Source organism: Pistacia vera, unplaced genomic scaffold (assembly GCF_008641045.1).
Source record: "Pistacia vera cultivar Batoury unplaced genomic scaffold, PisVer_v2 Contig820, whole genome shotgun sequence".
In the NCBI taxonomy this organism is placed as follows: Eukaryota; Viridiplantae; Streptophyta; class Magnoliopsida; order Sapindales; family Anacardiaceae; genus Pistacia; species Pistacia vera.
In genome coordinates this window covers 177,480-197,061 of record NW_022196691.1, presented here as the reverse complement: position 1 = coordinate 197,061, position 19,582 = coordinate 177,480, and the positions used below count along the sequence as shown (strand labels likewise).

The window sequence follows — 19,582 nt, the reverse complement described above, 5'->3', positions numbered from 1 at the left end:
GGGTGATATGTTGCGTTAATTTTTGAAGTTGCAGAGAACCTGTTAATGTTGATGAAATGCCTCTGAGAGAAGAGTTTGTGGGATTTTGATAATTTTAACAAGTCTGTGAATTGCTTCTAGTTTAGTTTATGGCTATATGACTTTTCTTTAAAAAAAGTGTTCTGTGATGACTGCAATTCTATCACACCATGACCAGTTCAAATGGGATAATATTCTGACTTCAACACTAGTTTTAAATTGCTTCTAGTTTAGTTGCGGCTATATGGCTTTTCTTGTCTTTTTGTACCTAATACACAAACTTTCTATTTGTAGGTCTACTGGCGTGGGAAAAACTTAGCTTGTGCATGCTTTAGCAGCTGAATATTTGGGTCAGAAAAATCCCTAATCAGTATAGACATGAGTAAAATATGGAGAAACATACTGTTTCAAAGTTTCTTGGGTCGCCAACGGGTTACTATGGCTGTGGAGACGGTGGTCAACTGACTGAAGCTGTACGGAAGCAACTCACAGTGTGGTTCTCTTTGATGAGGCGGAGAGGCTCATTTTGATGTGTTGAATATTGCTTCAGGTTTTGGACGCTGGTCGTTTAACGGATAGCAAAGGGAAGACTGTGAACTCAACAGAACTTCATAATAATGACTTCAAATGTTGGTTCTGATAAATTGCTAAGAAAAGCATTTGGGGTATGATGAAGTGAAGATGAAGTTGAAAAAGAATTTCAAGCCTTAGTTCTTGAATAGATTTGATGAACTGATGTTTTTATGAAATTGACTTGCTGTCAGCTAAAACCAATTGTTGAGATAATGCTGAATGGAGTTTATCAAAGGGCAAAAGCATAAAAATAAATCTTGAAGTGACAGAAAAATTCAAGGAAGAATTGGTGAGAACAGGGAATGATTCTGCCTATGGAGCAAGGCCATTGAAGAGGGCAATTAGGAGGCTGGTGGAAGACTCACATGGCGGAAAAGATATAAGTGGAGCGGTTAAGGAGGAGGATTACGTCAAAATGGATTTTGATTCTATGGCAACATAAATATTTACTTATTATGAAAAAATATATTAAATATTGTGATTTATAGAAAAGCTTCTTTAGACCTTTGAACAATATCACATGTTTTTTCAGCTACTGCCTAAAATAAAATTGTTTTGCTGTCAAGGCAGGTCTAGATGTCATAAAACACTATATGGAATATTTTCCTCGTTAACTTTGCTGTTTTTCTTTATAAATTGTTGAAATTTAGTCTGTGTGATTTTGGATTTGAAGGATAGATTGATTTTTAGAAAATCTATTACAGAACCTTGTACTGATTAACTGTTTGTGTTTTGCAATCTTATCGAAGATGAATGAATTGATGCAATCATTGTTATATATTTCACTCTGTTCTTCTATATCATATGAGAAGCGATGATTAATCTTTAATAGTAATTAAAATTAGTAAAACCTGCGAGACACATACAATCATTAGTCATTTTTTAATTGGTTCCACGATATTTCCTTTAAATTCGAGCTTTTATATATTTTCAAACATATATATACATAACTTAATTCGGTTATGTTCAAATAAATAAATACACATCAAACAAATTTTCCTCTTTTAAAAAACAATGTTAGCAACCATTGCGAACATACCATATCCGATAAAAATAGATATTCAATAAATACTGCTTCAAAACTGAAACAAAAAAGCTGAAACGAACCTCGGTGGAGGGAATGCTCAAGAAGTAAACAAGGTCAGTAACTGCAGCGAACATGGAGCACTCCACCAATCTCAGTGTACTTGTTTTTCTCTCATTATTAAGAAACGAAGTTTTGGCCTGCGAAATGCAAGAGAGTTTGAAGCTGGGTTGAAGAGAGAAAGAGAATGAAAAAGAGTTGTGGAAGAAGAAGGTGTAAATTGGAGTGGTAATCCACGTTGATAAGAAGAGGTATTTTGGGCAAATGAAAGAAGAAGAATAAGAAGCTGTGCATTGTTTTGTTGGGAAAAAGCTGCAAACGAGCTCGAGTCGAGCTCGCTCGGAACTTGACGAACGATCCGAGTCGAGCCGAGCTCCCACTTTGTCTCACCGAACCAAGCTTGAGCCAGCCACTACTCAGCGTATGCACACCTAACTACGACGCACCTCATCTATTATAAAACCAATAAATAATGAAATATCATAATACAAATTAATAAATATAATATAAAAGTTTATAAAATATAATTTTAATTTAATTTAATTGCCCGACATTGTAAATGTCTCAACAGAGTGCATAATTTACACTTCAAAGTTCTAACTCTTGAATTACCGGTTGGTAATTTTACTTATAGCCCTTATTGATAATTGCTTATTTCTGAAATAAAAAGGAGAAAGAAGAAGTTTTGTCTGAAAACGGTTGTTAACCTCCGTGTAAAAAGCCCCAAAATCTAATGAAAGCCGAAACCCTAACCTCTTACAACAATGCCATCTCTAAATCTGTGTACACAATCTTTTCCCGCCATTTGAGTTCACTGCAAAGCTTCCAAGAATCCCATTTAGTACAAGCAACGAGCCATCGAAGAAGCGCAACAGCAGTTACCGACTATCTCACTACACAAGTCCATACCTTTCGCTTACGCAGATCACATTAGCCGAAATTCTTTATACAATCTATCAATCTCATTTCAAATGTCGGCGTTCCTTATAAAACTTCTAATTTTTCTAGTCCATCGTTAGTTCCTCAGGTACCACCTATTAACGAATTTGGTTTTTCTTTGAAAGTATGGGATACATTACAGTGAGTAAGTAAATTTTTGCCTGCTAATAAGTTTTTCTTTTCGGAGGATGGGAGTGTATTCAGTGCTTTGTGCACTTTCGGGTTTTGGGTTTCCTTGGAATATGTTGGGAAGGTTGTATAAAGAAGAAGTTTTAATTTTTAGTAAGAGTTACGAAGAAATAACGTCTAGGCTTTGTGGGTTTAAAAATGATTATGGGTTCAGTAATGTTACTGTGATTGGTGTGGTTCGCTTTTCCTCATGGTGTTGGTTGAGGATGATGAATTGTGAGATTTGAAAAGGGTTTTTGTGGTTTTGATTTAGTGAGCTGCGCAGAGGGATATGTGGATTCTTGGTACGAAATTTGTAGGAAGATTCGCTTGTTTATGATTGGGTTGTGAGAAGGGGACGTTAGGTGAATTGGTGGGTGAGAATAAAAGAAATTTTGTTGATTATTCAGAAGAGGTCTGGTCAAAAGGTGGAGTTCTTTTGTAGATTTGGGGTAAGGAACGTGGATGTGCTTTGTTGCTTTTAAGTGCCCAGAGATCCTGGTTTTGTTTGGAGACAAGAGTGATTTCTGTGGAGGGATATTCAGACATTTTGGATTGAGTGCAAGGAAACGAAATCTATATCTGAAAAGTACCCTATATATTGGAAGAAATAAATTGGCTAATTTGCCTCATGTGATGAGGGCGGAAATCTTCAAGATTGGTTCATTGACAAGATCAGGAATGGAAATCATCAACTGTTAGGGAATTATGCTTAAGCAACTCTACGAAGATTTCGATCAAGAATTTAGGGATGGTTGGAGAGGAACATCTTCAAAACTTCGTCTTCATACAATGAAGAAGTTAACATTTGCATGGAATTGGTTATGGAGAAATGCTTTCACTATGAAGACATTAGCTCACTTGCATGGCCAGTAGTGAGTTGCAAGAGCGATTTGATTGCCTTCTCCATTGTGGGATTGAATTCTCGAAGGTGTGAGGATGATAAGATTGACTCCAAAGGTTATGAACCAGAGTCCAGAAACTATAGAGCAGAAGGTGAACTTCCTGTGCCAGGACATGGGTGCTTCTTTGGATTACCTTGATTGTTCCAACTTTTGTGTTTTGACTTAGAGTACAGGATTAAGCAGGTACAGATTCCACATGTGGCTACAGATAAAGGTTTGTCTACCATAAATTACTCATTGCGAGCATGGTTGCTACTAGTGAAAAGAGTTTCAACTCGCATCATGGAATTCACCCAGCTGCTCCAAAACTGTGGTTGGAGTCTTTCTTGTGCAAAAGAACTAGTAATAATTGCTAGAGGCATTTTTTTCAATGATGAAGTACAGTAATATGACTGAGTTACTCTACAGTTTTCCTGGAGATTTTACTTATCATCCAGAAATTATTATTCAATTTTCTTGGAAGTTCTGAAATTGGTATCTGACATGCGACAATAGCATTACCCATTTTTCGCAGATCCTTGTTTTAAACACTAAGATGATATTGAAGCTGCAGACTATGTTGTTCGCATCGCCTTAATATAGCTTCCAAAGCGGCTTACAATCATATCGCAATTTGAGAGCGTCCATTGTATGTATTGAGCAACTTTAATTACCGCATTTTAACTGGTATTTGATTCTATTTGTTTACGATGAATTCTTTTATTGGAGAAAAGAAAAAGAAAAAGCCAAATAGATTGGCGCTCTCATGAAGAAATGCAATTTTTTTTTTTTTTTCTTTTGCTTTTTGGGTTCTGTTCTAATTACGTGAATGTCTATGATTGTTAGGCTACTTCTCTAATTAGACCCTATCAACAATCCCATAATTTCTTCTACAGCCAAACTGATGGAGAATTACCATACAAGTGTTGGCTCATTTTCAGGGGAGAACAGAACCTTATCAAAGTTTTTTCTAAATGAAAAATACAAACGAAACCAAGGCTAGTGCATATCTGAGAAAATTTATACCCCTATTATTCACAAAAATGACAAATGCATCCCAAAAAATAACCATACACCTGAAGTTTACAAAAATTACAGTTCAGTCCTGATTCCTATTGGGTCTTGGTTCTGATTCTGGTTCTAGGTTCTGATTTCAGTTCTACAGTGGTGGAACCGGTGCACAATAACGTTTCGTTTTGTAGAAACCGAAACCTCGAATATTGTTGGTTTCGGTTCTACCCTATTTTTTCACCACCCTTATATATAATCGATAAATAATGAAATACCATAATACAAAGATATAAATATAGAGTAAACAAATTTTTTCACCAAATAATAGCTAATGATACTTCTCACTAAAACATTTCAAAATACAAAATTTATCCACAGTATAGATTCATTAGTAAATTTCATTGTGTAGGAGGGCAAATGGTTAAAAGTCCCTTATATAGGTCCAGATGGTAATTAGTATTGTGCATCAAAATCAAAATTTAAGGTTTAGGGTTGGAACTTATAGAGTAATAACGCCCACAACTCATTCTTACAAACATCTTTACAACTTGACATGGCAACTAAGTGGAATTATCACATCAGTTGCATCACACCCAATGCACAAAATGATTTTGACTAAATCTATAAAACGGTCATTCCTTATTGAGGAATGGTCGTTCCTCACAATAGGAACGACCATTCTCCTTATGGAACGGTTGTTCTTGTGATTTGTGAAGGTATGATCATATCATTCTTCCTTATGGAACGGTCGTTCTTATGCTTTGTGAAGGTATGATCATTCCAAGGAATGATGTTCCTATGAAGATATGACCATATCTTATAAAGAATGATTGTTCCTTCGTAAGGAACGATAGTTCAAGTCATTTTAGTGTCTGGGTGTGGTAGAGTTGACGTGATAGTGTCAACTTTGCTATTATGTTAGAATTATAAGAGAAAGTTGCGGAATTGAATTGTAAATGTAGTATTTCTAACTTATAACAAACCTAAAAAAATACTAGGAAAACCCACCCCATTTCGTCCCACTTTGCCACTGTGCACTTGACACTCACCCACTTCACTTCTCATTGTCAGGCCACACGCTTCACACACTACTACGATCCAAAATCAACACAAATCACCGCCACACCAACACAAATCAACATCGTTCTCTCCTCTGAACCCCTCTATTCTATCCTTTTTATATTACCCTCAAATCTTTCTCACACTTCCATTTAATAATCGATAGACATTACCTACATTTAGGATTTATGTTTGTATTTATTTCCTATTGTTATTTCTATTATGATGATTGTGGAGTTAGGGATAGAGGATGAAGTTGTATAGAATAATTGGGAGATGATAATTTTGTTGGCTTCTGTGGAGAAACCAAACCAATCCCGAATCTTAGTGGTGAAAGTGGGAGGTGGGAACGGGTTTGATGAGGTGGGAGTGGGTTTTGATTGTGGTTGTGATAGAATCATAGAAATGGCAGTTTGAGGGGTGGTTATGGAGGATGTAGAGAGGGGTGGATACGCTGGAAAGGTGGAGATGGCTTGTTGCGGTGCAGATCGCAGACAGCCGGTTAGGCGAAACGAGCATAGGCTGCAATCTAGACTAGTCAAACGTAAGCAGGCTGCGACCTAGGTAATGTAGGTGGCGTAATGAGACTTTTTTTTTTTTTTTTCCTGAGAGAAACATACCTTAGGTTAAATTTATATAATTAAAAATAAGAGTCACTACAGGTACATGTATTTTCGTTAATATACACTATATTTAATAAAAATTACTAACAAAATATAATTTTAGGTAAAAAGTTGTATTTTGAAAATTTGGATAGGAAAAACCATTATTCATAAAATAATATAAAAAGATTTTAAAAAATAAGAGAAAGCCTAAGTCAATTTTTCCATCCAAAAAGTTTAAAAAAGATACATTTCATAAATCGTTAAGATCAGTCTGTTAAGTGATATGGTTTATTCAATATATTTATTTGAATCTAAATTCAAATCCTACCTAAACTGAAAAAAATTTGAAAAAATGACTTGGGTCAAACGTTGGGTGGGAAATTGTCGTCTGTCGAAATAAAATTTTAATTTAATTTAAATAGCATGACAATGTAAATGTCTCACCAAGACTACTATTGATTACCGGTTGATAATTATTTCATACGCACTTATTGATAATTGTTTATTTCCGAAAATTGAAAAAGAAACGGCTCTTGTCTGAAACACGCTCCGTGTGAAAAGCCCAAAAATCTAATGAAAGCCAAAACCCTAACCTCGTTACATCAATGGGCATCTCTAAGCCTGTATACACAATCTTTTCCCGCCATTTGAGTTCACTACCAAGGCTTCCAAGAATCCCATTTAAATACAAGAAACGAGCCATCAAAGAAGCGCAACAAGCAGTTACGACTATCTCCACTCACAAAGTCCATACCTTTCACTTCGCAGATAATATTAGCCGAAATTCTCTATACAGTCTATTCAATCTCTTTTCAAATCTCGGCTTTCCTTATAAACTTCTAATTCTCTAATTCCATCGTTAGATTCTTCAGGTACCACCCTATTAACGAATTTGAGTTTTTCTTTGAAAGTATTGGGATACATTACAGTGAAGTAAGTGAAATTTTGCCTGCTAATAAGTTTTTTCTTTTCGAGGATGAGAATGTATGAATGCTGCTTGTGCGCTTTCGGATTTTGGGTTTCCTTGGAATATGTTGGGGAGATTGTATAAAGAAGAAGTTTTGATTTAGTAAGAGTTGCGAAGAAATAACGTCAAAGCTTTGTGGGTTTAAAAATGATTATGGGTTCAGTAATGTACATGTGATTGGTGTGTGTTTCGCTTTTCTCATGTGTTGTGGTTGAGGATGGTGAATTGTGATGATTTGAAAAGGGTTTTTGTGGATTTTGATTTAGTGAGCTGCGTAGAGGGATATGTGGATTTTTGGTACGAAATTTGTAGGAAGATTCGCGTGTTTTATGATTTGGGTTGTGAGAAGGGGACGTTAGGTGAATTGTGGGTGAGAATAAAAGAATATTTGTTGATATTTCAGAAGAGGTTTTGGCTCAAAAGGTGGAGTTCTTTTGAGATTTGGAGTTAGGAACGGGATGTAGCTTTGTTGTTCTTAGTGCCCAGAGATCCTGAGTTTTGATTTGGAGACACGAGTGATTTCTGTGGAGGGATTATTCAGACATTTTGGATTGAGTGCCAAGGAAACGAATCTATATCTGAAAAGTACCCGTATATATTGGGAAGAAATAAAAGGCTAATTTGCTCATGTGATGAAGGCAGCAAATCTGCAAAATTGGTTCTTGACAAGATCAGGAATGGAAATCATCAACTGTTAGGGAATTATGCCTTAAGCAATCCTGACGAAGATTTCAATCAAGAATTAGGGATTTCTTGGAGAGGATCCGATCTTCAAAAAATGTTGTTTTCACACAATGAAGAAGTTAACATTCTTGCATGGAATCGGTTATGGAGAAAATGCTTTGACTATGAAGGTATTAGCTACCTTGCATGGCACCAGTAGTGAGTTGCAAGAGCGATTTGATTGCCTTCTCCATTGTGGAATCGAATTCTCGAAGATCTGTAGGATGATAAGATTGGATGCAAGGTTTATGAGCATGAGTCCAGAATATACAGAGCAGAAGGTGAACTTCCTCTGCCAGGACATGGGTGCTTCTTTGGATTACCTTGATAGGTACCCAAGATATTTGTGTTTTGACTTGGAGTACAGGATTAAGCCCAGGCACAGATTCCACATGTGGCTTACAGAGAAAGGTTTGTGTACCAAAAGTTACTGCATTTCGACCATCCTTTCTGCTAGTGACAAGAGTTTCATGACTTTCATTCATGGAATTCACCCAGCTGCTCCAAAACATTGGTTGGAGTCTTTCTTGTGCAAAAGACCCAGTAATAATTGCTAGAAGTAGAAGGCATTTTTGTCAATGATGAAGTACAGTAAATATGACTGAGTTACTCTACAGTTTCCTGGAGATTTTACTTATCATCCAGAAATTATTATTCAATTTTCTTGGAAAGTTCTGTAAATTGGTATCTGACATGCGACAATAGCATTACCCATTTTTCGCAGATCCTTGTTTTAAACGATAGTTCGCTTCGCCTTAATATAGCTTCCAATGCCAGCTTACAAGTCATGGCGCAATTTGATGAGCGTCCATTGTATGTAGTGAACAACTTCTAATTACCGCATTTTATACTTTGTATCTGATTCTATTTGTTTATGATGAATTCTTTTTGTTTGAGAAAAGAAAAAGAAAAAGCGAAATAGATTGGCGCCCTCATGAAGAAATGCAATTTTTTTTTTTTTTCCTTTTCCCCTTTTTGGTTTCCTGTTTCAATTACGTGAATGTCTATGATTGTTAGGCTACTTCTGTAATTAGACCCCATCAATAATCCAATAATTTCTTCTACAGCCAAACTGATTGAGAATTACCATACAAGTTGTAGTGCCTCATTTCAGGTGAGAACCCTTATCCAACAGGCTTTTCTTAAATGAAGAATACAAACGAAATCAATGCTAGTGCATATCCCGATATACCATTTTCTGCATATCTTCCTTGGGTAGTTTCAAAGGACTTGGCAACTTCTTCTTATGCTGTTCCTGGACATGATTGTACTGGAAGCTTATAAAAGTGACTGTTTTTATAAATTTTTATATCATCTAAGTTATACCCTCACTTCAAATGAAGGTAAGCAAATCGCAGAAGAATAGCTGGGTTAATATGAATCCAGATGCAGACCCGGCGGCAAATACATAAATAGACGGTGCGTTACATAACTTTTAAAATCCTTCCGCCTCTCCAATAGAACCCTGTATGCTTATGTTTTTTCCTGGACATGATTGCACTGGAAGCTTATCAAAATGACTCTTTTTGTAAATTATTATTTTTACCCTCACCCAGAACGAAGGTCAGTTAAAAACTCAGAAGAGCATAGTTGGTTAATACAATCCAGATGCAGAACGGGAGGCAAAATCATGAATAGATTGAGCATTACATAACTTTAAAAGCCTTCAACCAATCTAATAGAACCATACACTGCTACTCACCAGGATAAAAAAGTCAAAGAAAAAGAAGCATCATGACCAACAAACAGCCTTTCACAAGGTCATAAGATGCTCATACAGAACTATTGCTTTCCCCAAGTTCTACAATCCAATCAAGATTTGTAACTTCTACAAATGTTTTTGGAGACTATGCAACATTAAGCAAGATATCCTGAAACATCAACTACAACCAAATTCAAATGGCAAGGGATGGGACTATCTCTACTTGTTACGTTTGGCAGCACGCTTTCCTTGGCCCTTCTTCGGTGGTCCCTTACCACGCCGCTTCAACATTTGAAGCTTGGATAAGCGCTCTTGTTCTTTTCGGGCCATAAGAAGGGGGTCATCCCATTTTATGTCATGTGGGTACCATTTTGAAACATTCTCGCCGATGAGCTTCTTACGTAAAAGCTTGTGGGGAGATCTCTGTCCTGTTGGGTTCAGTACATGTCCAAAGATCCTTGCCCTAGCTTCAGTCACCCCTGTTATGACAGCTGCCGCCAACACATTCTTAAGACTATTGCCACTCATCCTCTCCACTATTTGTTTAGAAGTTCTTTTTCAGCGGATTTTTCAACACCGCCACCACTACAAGATCAAGGATAGAAACATTTGGAGAAGTTAGAGGCTATTTTAGGGAAAAAATTATTTACAACAATGTAGCATATCAGATGAAGACCCTTGCAAATTTGCAAACACAATTTTAGATCAACTCAGTCATCTCAATGGATAAACATTGATTTTGTAGAAATTCTGAACGACAAACAGAATACTTGTTGATGTAGCCCTGGAAAGCCAATACATCAGCAGATTTATTCCCAAGATGTGTTTCAGAGCCTGGTTACTCAAACAAAGTATAAAAACAAATGTCTAAATAGAAAACAGTTAAGCGCATTTTTTTTCTTCGTATGGAATGAATAGCTAACCCAAAGTCATGACATTGATAAAATAACTTGTTGGTGGACATCTTCTACTGGACAAGTCCTTTCAAACGATGCCAACTTATTCACAGCATGATTGTTCTCCAATTAAACACAACCAACAAGCAAGCAGGTAGTGGGCAGTAATTAAGAGATCAGAAGAAAATTGATAAATGCACATATGAAATATAATTCACAATAGCGCTTTTCAAAATCCATGGAACATTTCATCCCTTTGTTTAAGATCATGGAAATCAAACTACAAACGCAGTACAGAAAAAGAAAAAGAAAGAAAAGCATATGCCCATATACATAATCAATCGTATTCATAAACTTGTTCGTATTTAGAATATTTAACCCTCTCCCATGAATTAGCTGTTTATGAACCAACTAAATCCCTTCACAACTTCAAGTTCAACCATGTCCGTAATCAAATCTAGATACTGATACTCAAATTCTGAAAACATTCAAACAAATCCACTCGAGGACAGCTAATCAATCAAACAACTCAAAATCAAAACGGAAATTTTCTGTTCATATTTCTTTGAGAATAAAAACAAAATAACAAGAATAAGAGATGAAGAATAAAGAAACGGAAATAATGCTTACATATAGCTGCTGACAGTGACGTGAAAAGACGTTGCCGGAAACGGAGATGAAATAAAGAAAATAATCTGTCTGTGATGAAGAAGAGTTTTAGGATTTCAAGCAATCGCGTTAGGGTTTAGGAAAGGGTTGTCAGATCCCGCCCTAAAATATTCATTAATTCTATTGGTTCCCAGATTTTGGTATAAATTATTAAGAACTCCAAAAAGTTTACCAAAAAACCCCTATAAAATAATAAGATGGTGACCACCGTCCAAATTGTTTATTGCTAGAAAGAAAGTAAATTGGGTCATGGGAATTAGCTAAAACAACATCTGGACCACACATCATTACGAAAATTGGCTCAGGCAGTTTGGTCATATAATGAAGGGTAAACGACACGTTCCCACCCAAGGTTTCGTGAATCTATAAGTTTTCATCCTGATTTTATAAATTCCAGATTTCTATCCTTAATTTAATAGATTTTTTTTTTTAATATATCATGTAAAGGTAAATTTCAGATTTTCATCCTTAATTTAATAGAATATTTTTTTAATATATCGTTGAAAAGGTCAAGTGGTCATTTGTATTGGATTAAATTTGAAATAAAAATAAAAATTTCAAAATGATTCTCCACATCTCAAATTTCTCTCACAAACACCCTCTCTCAACTCACCACCATTGCCAGCTGTATTCCGTGGATCCTTGCTCGATTTCTCATCCAAATCGACAAGATTTGTCACCCTCAACCAAACAATCAAACTTCCTTACATAACCAAACAATCAATCAACAAATCAAAAGAAAAACCCAAAACAAAACAATCAAACGAAATTAATCGCCGGTGTGTAGCCGGCGAACGACGGGATACCGTGGTCGATAAGGGTTTTGGAGAGAGGGTGCTGTTGAGTCCAGGGATGGTGGTGGGAAGGGTTAAGGCTGTTGAAATCAGCCGGAATTCGACTTGGGATAGTCGCACATCGTTCGAAAGAAAACCAGTAGTGGCTAGCGAATGGTGGGTGAGTTTGCAGGGGGAAAAGGGTGAGGTTTTGGTGGTAGATGGACAAAGGTGCTGTGGGTGGTGTTGGGGAAGGTTGCCGAATCCGAAAAACGGCCAAATCTGCCTGAAAAGAATTTGCGCACGACCCATAATGGTTGCTGGAATGGCCAAAATCCGGTCAAATGGACAATTAATCGGCTTGAGGCTTGTGAGGATAGGCTAAGGGTGGTGATTCCAGTCATTTCCAGCGAGGATACTGGTTGGAATCCACTCTAAATTGTGTTAAGGGTGTTACTGAAATAAATTTGAAAATAATATGGATTATTTTTAATTCTACTAAGTGGGGGTTAAAATGTAATTTATTAATTTATTTGTCAAGGGTAGTTTGGTAATAACATTCTCTATATTGTGTCAGAACCCCAAATTCACTAAAACTTTTAGTCTAAAAATGTTGATTTAAGAGTTAGAAATATAGAATTTATGAAACCCAAAACCTTGGGTGGGAACATGTCGTTTACTCTATAATAAATGCGAGCCACATAGTCTCCAGTCCTGGGTTACACCAAATTCACATTCATATCTGGTATAATGCATGATGGACACGTGTCAAACTCCCAATTTTACCCAACAGGAGCGTAAAAGAAAAAGAGTGTTCTACCCTCAGTCAAAATAGAAGATTAAATAGAAGATTCTCGTCTTCTCATTGACAATGGCAATAATATTTGAGTGCAAGATTTTGTGTTCCACTTCAATAAAATGGTGCGGAAAGAAAATCCACGTTTAATTAAACACAACCTAAAAGAACAGTAAGAGAAAGAACCCGTACACAATTGAGTCCCATCGACCATCGTCAACTTAAACCGTAAAGGAAATGAATAAAAAATCTAAGGGTAATATTGGAAAAATGTTTGCACCTATTGTTTGCCTTTCCAGTTTCAGGACTTGTTCTTCTCATATACATACAAACACAAACACCTCTCTCTCTCTCTCTCTAATTTTCTTCAGTTTTGATTCTCTCCTCTCTTGAATTCTCCTCGTCCTTTTTTCCCTTTTGGGTTTCTCCCATTGAAGTTTTTGAACTCAAACAAACAATTAAAAAAGAAAGATTTTAATGAAAGTTTATTAGTTCCTTTAACTCTTCAATGGTGTTTCATTCTCTCATTAAAAAGAAGGAAACACCAGAACAGCCACTTGACGTTGCTATGGCTTCTTCAACAACAGTCAAATCTCAGCCTCTTCATAACTTTTCTTTACCTGACTTAAAATGGGCCATGAACCAAACAAACACTCATCGTTTTCGCAAACTCTCTGATTCTTCTCATAAATCACCTCGAAGCGACGCCGATTGTGAGTCCGAGTCTCCGAAGCAGCTTCTTGAAGGTGTGAAAATCGTTGATGGAATTGAAAAGTCGGACAAGAAGAAATCGGATGATTTGGTTGAGAATTCAGAGAAGAAACCAACCGTTTCATCTGATGGTAGTAGATCGAAGATTTTCATAAGAATTCGAACCAAGAACAGTAAAACTGCTGATGAGGTTGCCTATACAGGGGATCATACCTCTGTTGCTGAAGACGCCGAAGAATCAGTGCCGAAGACGTGGAACTTAAGGCCGAGAAGAGTGATCACTAAGGTTAATAATAATGCGATTGGAGGTGCATCAAAGATCGGAGGAGCTGCGGTGCCGGATAACAAAGCTCAGCCACCCACTCGCCCTGAATTGACTCGTAACCGGAATATTGTAACAACCGAGGCGAAAGTTCCAGAAAAGAAAGAGAAAGAGAAAGAAAAGAAGCAAAAGTTCTCGATCTCGCTTACCAAGGAAGAGATTGAAGATGACTTTCTTATTCTGACAGGGTCCAAGCCCGCCAGGCGACCTAAGAAGAGAGCGAAGAATGTGCAGAGGCAACTTGATGTAAGCCACGACTCTGTTCTATATATTCGTTTTTTAAAACATTTTTTTGGTTTTCAATTGTGCTGATTCTGTGTTTTCGTTGTTTTCTTCAGTTTGTTTTTCCGGGTTTGTGGTTGGCCTCCATAACGCCTGATTCCTACCGGGTTAATGATGGTCCTGCCAAGGTATTATGTTCTGACCGTCTGATTTGTTGACTTTATATGCTAGTTTTACGGGGGTAAAGATGTGATTATATCATGTGTTGTTTGCAGGGTTAGATGGGACTTTGATGTTTTATAGTTTTGGGGCAAATTGAAGGTGAATGACTGCAGTTAGAAGTTTTTGATCTCAGCTGAAGGTATAGCGAATTATGAGTTTATAAATGTAAAGATGAAAGGTTAACATATGTATGTTGTTGTTGTGCCTTTTGTCTGGTAAATGTGTGAGGAGCTCAGAGTTCGGCAGAGGGGTTTTATCATAAACTGTGTCATGACTAGTTGCCGTTGTACATATGAATCATCAGTTGAATGAAAGCTTCTTCATTTTCCAATTCTATGAAATGGAAATTTCTTACATGCGAGTTCATGAGGTTGTTTTGCTTTTAGTTGAAGAGGTTGAAATATCAAAGCAAATACATATCATGTATCTCAAATGATCGGATGCATTCTTGTTATTCACGGATGTGATAAAAACAAATTTGGAGTAAAAATTGATAGTATACTGATTTCTGAATAATGTAAGGGAAGTGTCATTTTCATGGAGTCAAAACAAATGTACGAGTAATTGTCAGTTAATCAAGATGTGTTTGATTGAATAGGCTGAATTATATAAACGTGTTGGGCAACCCTAATAGTTAGGATACACACTTGTGATCACTCTCTATTTTCTTTCTTTCAAGAATGGAACTTTTAGGAGCAAAAAAGGTTGGTTTATCAACTTCTAGTGGAGCAATGAACATGCCAGTCTTTAGTGAATAATCAAGTAATTTTGTCTGGTTTATACTCCTGTTTGAAGAGTGTGAGCTAGACATGAGTCACCTTGTATTAGGGCAAGATCTGTCTGACTGACCTTCGATAAATGAATGATGTGTAATTTAAGTACTTAGGTGATTGACACGTTTTTTTTTTAGCATTGTGTCGTTATGGTTTCTAAATGTGTTTTACAGAGCGGTCAGTAAGGCAAGTGTCATTATTTAATGGTTTAAGTGTTTTGTTGTGCTTATCTTTCTTGTATGAGGGAGCGTGGGAAGTAGATGTGAGTTTCCATCTGTCTCTATCAAGATGTGAGCTTTCCAACACATATCGTGCAATTGCTTTAGTTAGGTATTGACACATATGCTTTGCATCTTTAGGTTCTGGAATTGCATGTGACAGAACAAGAATGCTTAGTTCCAGATCTTGATAAATTTAAGGAATCTGGCATTCTCCATAGTGATGTTGTTTTTGTCTCGCTCATCTTTCCTTATTTTAAGACCATGTGAGATGCACGTAGTGTTACTGTCTATTAATAGCAATGTGTCTCCTGTAATGGCTCCACACTCTGGGAGTATGCATTGTTAGTGTGAGGCAAATAATCTATTGTCTTCAAATGTTTGAGTTATTGAAGCATGGGAAATTGGATAATTGCTCAAGTTTGTTTTGAGTAGATATCATTGTATTTTAAGTCTCATTCTCAAGGGACAGCAAAAAAGTAACAGAATTTATTTTCAGTATCATGTTTCTAATAGATTTTCAATGTGTTCTATTTGGGCATGTGCATTATTGGCTTGCAGGCATTCTGGAATGATGTAAAGATGTATTTGGTAGATAATGCGTGTCTAAGCGTGAGTTATTGGCTGCTGATTTTGACAATACTGTAGGCCTGGAATAAATGGCTTTTCAAACTTCCAAGGCGAAGGATCTTTCCCAGTATATTGCTGATATAGATAGAAATTTTAATGTTTCTCCTGGCTTGTGATTTGGCTATTCAGATGTATTGCATTATGAAGTCTCTCAGCTGATATCATATTGTCATCTACTGTGTCTGTGGCTGGTTGTTGTTCATAATAGTTATTACTTGTATTAGCAACAGGCTTCATTTATCCGGTTGCATCTGGTATCTATCAAATAGTAAAGTTTAGCGCTGACTGATATTCATTTTTGGCATGAATCTAGTTCTGATTTCTTTCTATAATTCAGCATGAAGCATATGATTAAGCATTTTATCATTTCAAATGCAGATGCGAGCAAGAAGTTTTTGTTTGAAAGATAACTTTGACTCAGTGGAGTTTGTTATTTCATATCCCCTAGCTGTAATCCATACATCCTATATTACAGCTTGATACATGTCTTGCTTTGCTGAACTGCCACAAGGGCATTTCTCAGCATTACGGGTCAATGTTTTGATGATTCTCCTGTTAGTTGAATTTTGAGAAATGGTGACTCTTGTTGTTTCCAAATAAGACTAATTTTCTGAGGGAAGTGTTCAGTATACAGTGCATTGAGTTAAATTACAAAGACGTCGTTACATTAAGAAACTGAAGTTAGATATTTTGTTCTGCTATAAAAAGCATATATGCTATACAAGAGTGGGGCTATATACTCAGCCTAAAGGGGTGTTAGTGTTACATGAAGTGAAAGTCTTCGAAAGTTGGAAGTTGCTTGGAACTTTGAAATGCACTCAATGTTGCTGAATGCATCCTGTCTTGAAATCCACAGGATTCGTATAATTCAGCAACTAAAGGTGGGCGGTGGGCCATTACTCGGTTAACGTCTAATACGATATCTCTTTTAGGATTTAATATATAAAAATATATAACTCAATAAGCAATAAAGATTGGATATTATATTTTAGGTGTTTGTAACGCAGAAGTCCCGAGTTGTACGGTCTCTTTCAAAAACATAACTTCCTCTGCTTTCACAACTCTTGAAAAGGCTAGAAGAGTCTTCTTCCTCGTTCAATATTGACTTATTGAGAAGTAATACGTTGATCAAATATTTGTTTAGATAAAACCTAACCATGCCATCAAAACCTCTACAAAAATTCCTGAAATCACTTTGCCATTAAAACTTGTTCATAAATTCTGGTTGAACTGGAGCTTCTTGCAAATCAAATGTTCCTCTCTCCTACTGAAAGAAATACCAATTCGACGGTAGAGGTTCAAACTCCGAATAATAAATCAATGGAAACAGCATCTAAAGTTGAGGGAGGTACTTAAAAAATCAACTTGAAGGATGACGTAGTTGACGGAGAAAAATCGGCGATGAAACCAACCGCATCGAACAGTGGAGCCAAAGTCGAGATGAAGAATGAGTTGCTTTCGGAGGCAGAAAATCAAAGCATTGTAACAGATAAAGAGGATGCAAGGAAGGAAAGCGTTGCATCAGCAGATAAACAGAAGCGGAGATTCTCGATATCTCTCAGTAGGGAGGAGATTGAAGCGGATATTTTAGCAACAGGTGGATCGAAACGACTCAGGAGAAGCAAGAAGAAAAGAGCAAAGTATGTGCAGAGAATACTTGATAATCTCTTCCCTGGATTGCGCTTGAAATCAATCACGATAGAAGATTATAGAGTTTCTGATTCGCCTTGATCAACAGCAACAAAAATATTATAGATTTTTGCAAGGAAGTGGTGATTAATATGATTAGAGAATTATAGATTTTAGCATGAGGATACTTCTTGTAGAAGCTATTAGTAGGGTAAAGTAAAGAGAGCAGCCACCTTGACCTTCCTCGCTATCACCATTTGTATATCTAATTAACCAGGTCTACATTATTGATTAGTCTTGATTTCTTGAATTGAATTATTCAACTTGATAATAATTGAGTGTACGTCTCGTCTCTTTTACTTTTATTCATTAAGTAATTGATTAACGAAGTTGATTGTTTGTTGAACTTGGAGAGAACTATCCAGCCAGGACCCAAGATGCTTCAAAGTAGTTACTTTTAAGAAACAACTCTCCTTAACCATTCAGAAAGACTGGAAAGTCTGGATCAAATTGATTAATATCCCACCGTTTGCTGAACTTGGAGAGAACTATTCAGCCAGGACAATAGGACAACAAGACCTCTGGTAACCCACCCAGATGGTTAAAGTTTTAACATCAGGCCACAAACCGTCAGAGTTAAGGGAAGGAAGATTACATAATTATAGGGGGTAAGCCACCCCCTCCAGGGGATTTAGGGTTATCTGTTATGTATTTTCCAACAACATAAACATAAAAATGTCAAAAACGATGCCATGATGGTCATAGAGAAACTTATAAAAAATTCTTGGAATAATGAAGAAAAACAAAACACATACAGGCAGATTCTTGATGATGTGGTAATTAAATTTTAGTTGACTAATGCAAATAAAGAAGTATCATTTTGCAGTCTCTCTCAAAGATATACATAAATATTGCCTTGACATGATTTCTCCATCAACAAATCCTACAAAAAATACTTGAAAACTCATAAGACTAATAATAGAAAGAAAGAATTTTTCTATTGATTGTTACATGCAAACCTTACTTGCGTTAACTGCACAAGAGTTTACATATATAATATATAATATATAATTATGAGATTATATATAATGTCGCTAGCTCCAACGATTAAGGCGTATCAGGAAGTTTATAATCATCGGCTGTTATATATTTCAAACGCAAACCCGGAAAAAGATTGTTCAGAACATTCTGCACACTCCTTGGTTTCTTCTTGATCCTTCGTGGCCGCTTTGATCCACCCATTGCCATTATATCCGCTTCAATTTCTTCTTCAGTTAGCGAAATACAGAATTTACGCTTTTCTTTCCCTCTTGAATTTCCACTGGGTGCAGCCAGGGTTTGGTTCTCTACGTCCGCAACTTTCTTCTTTTTGTTCTTCTCACCACGGCTGCTCACCCTTGATTTCTTCTCCGAAGTCTCAACCTTTTCAAAATCTTTTTTAGTTCTTGTGACGGCTAAAATTTGTTTCTGATCGGACTTTATTTTTGGTCCACCTTCTGACGCCGTCGATTCTTTCCCCGAGGTCTCAACTTTTAGAGCTTCTCCATCACTTTTTGCGTTGGCTACGATTTGATCCAATTCATTCGAAGCTGTACCATTGTTGCTCTTCACATGGAATTTTATCTCAAGTTTAGGTTTTTCATTGAAAACCGTTGATTTCTTCTCCGAAGTGTCAACCACCATAGGATAACGAGAGACTGATGAAGAAGCGATTTTCACCGTCGACACATGAAGAAGTTGGGTAAAGGTTGTGATCAGAGAGAAAATTTAATCATGACCTTGTATTTATACAAGTGAAGCTGTGAAGCCAATTCGTAGGGGTGTAAAATATTCCAGGGAAGTTTCTGTTTACTTTCTAGTAAATGGATTTTAATTTAATTACTGACAATGCCCTCAACTTTATTTTGTGGGTTTCACTCTCAGAGTTCAATTTTGACTAGAATTATACTTCTACTTGTGCGAAATTAGTGCCAGATGTTTCTCATATT

At 36.5% G+C, this 19,582-nt stretch overlaps 2 protein-coding genes and 2 pseudogenes across 3 annotated transcripts; 3 read left to right on the top strand and 1 right to left on the bottom strand.

The window, feature by feature from the left end:
* The first annotated feature begins 407 nt into the window (after positions 1-407).
* Positions 408-4,043, top strand: LOC116117688 (annotated as a pseudogene).
* Positions 4,044-6,946: 2,903 nt separating this feature from the next.
* LOC116117666 lies at positions 6,947-8,924 on the top strand (annotated as a pseudogene).
* A 643-nt stretch (positions 8,925-9,567) lies between these two features.
* LOC116117728 (28S ribosomal protein S33, mitochondrial-like) lies at positions 9,568-11,533 on the bottom strand. Its single transcript, XM_031403741.1, has 2 exons — positions 11,260-11,533; positions 9,568-10,318 (listed from the first exon to the last, which is right to left on the bottom strand). The coding sequence occupies exon 2, from the start codon at positions 10,259-10,261 to the stop codon at positions 9,953-9,955; it is 309 nt and encodes a 102-aa protein (XP_031259601.1). The 5' UTR covers positions 10,262-10,318; positions 11,260-11,533; the 3' UTR covers positions 9,568-9,952.
* Positions 11,534-13,170: 1,637 nt separating this feature from the next.
* Positions 13,171-16,544, top strand: LOC116117718. 2 transcript variants are annotated; one of them, XM_031403728.1, is made up of 4 exons: positions 13,171-14,146; positions 14,239-14,310; positions 14,398-14,483; positions 16,344-16,544. In XM_031403728.1, exons 1-3 carry the CDS (start codon positions 13,376-13,378, stop codon positions 14,401-14,403), a joined length of 849 nt encoding a protein of 282 aa, XP_031259588.1. In that variant the 5' UTR covers positions 13,171-13,375; the 3' UTR covers positions 14,404-14,483; positions 16,344-16,544. The 2 variants fall into 2 exon arrangements, with proteins under 2 accessions (XP_031259588.1, XP_031259589.1); XM_031403729.1 differs by lacking the exon at positions 16,344-16,544 and adding an exon at positions 15,897-16,137.
* The last annotated feature ends 3,038 nt before the right edge of the window (positions 16,545-19,582 follow it).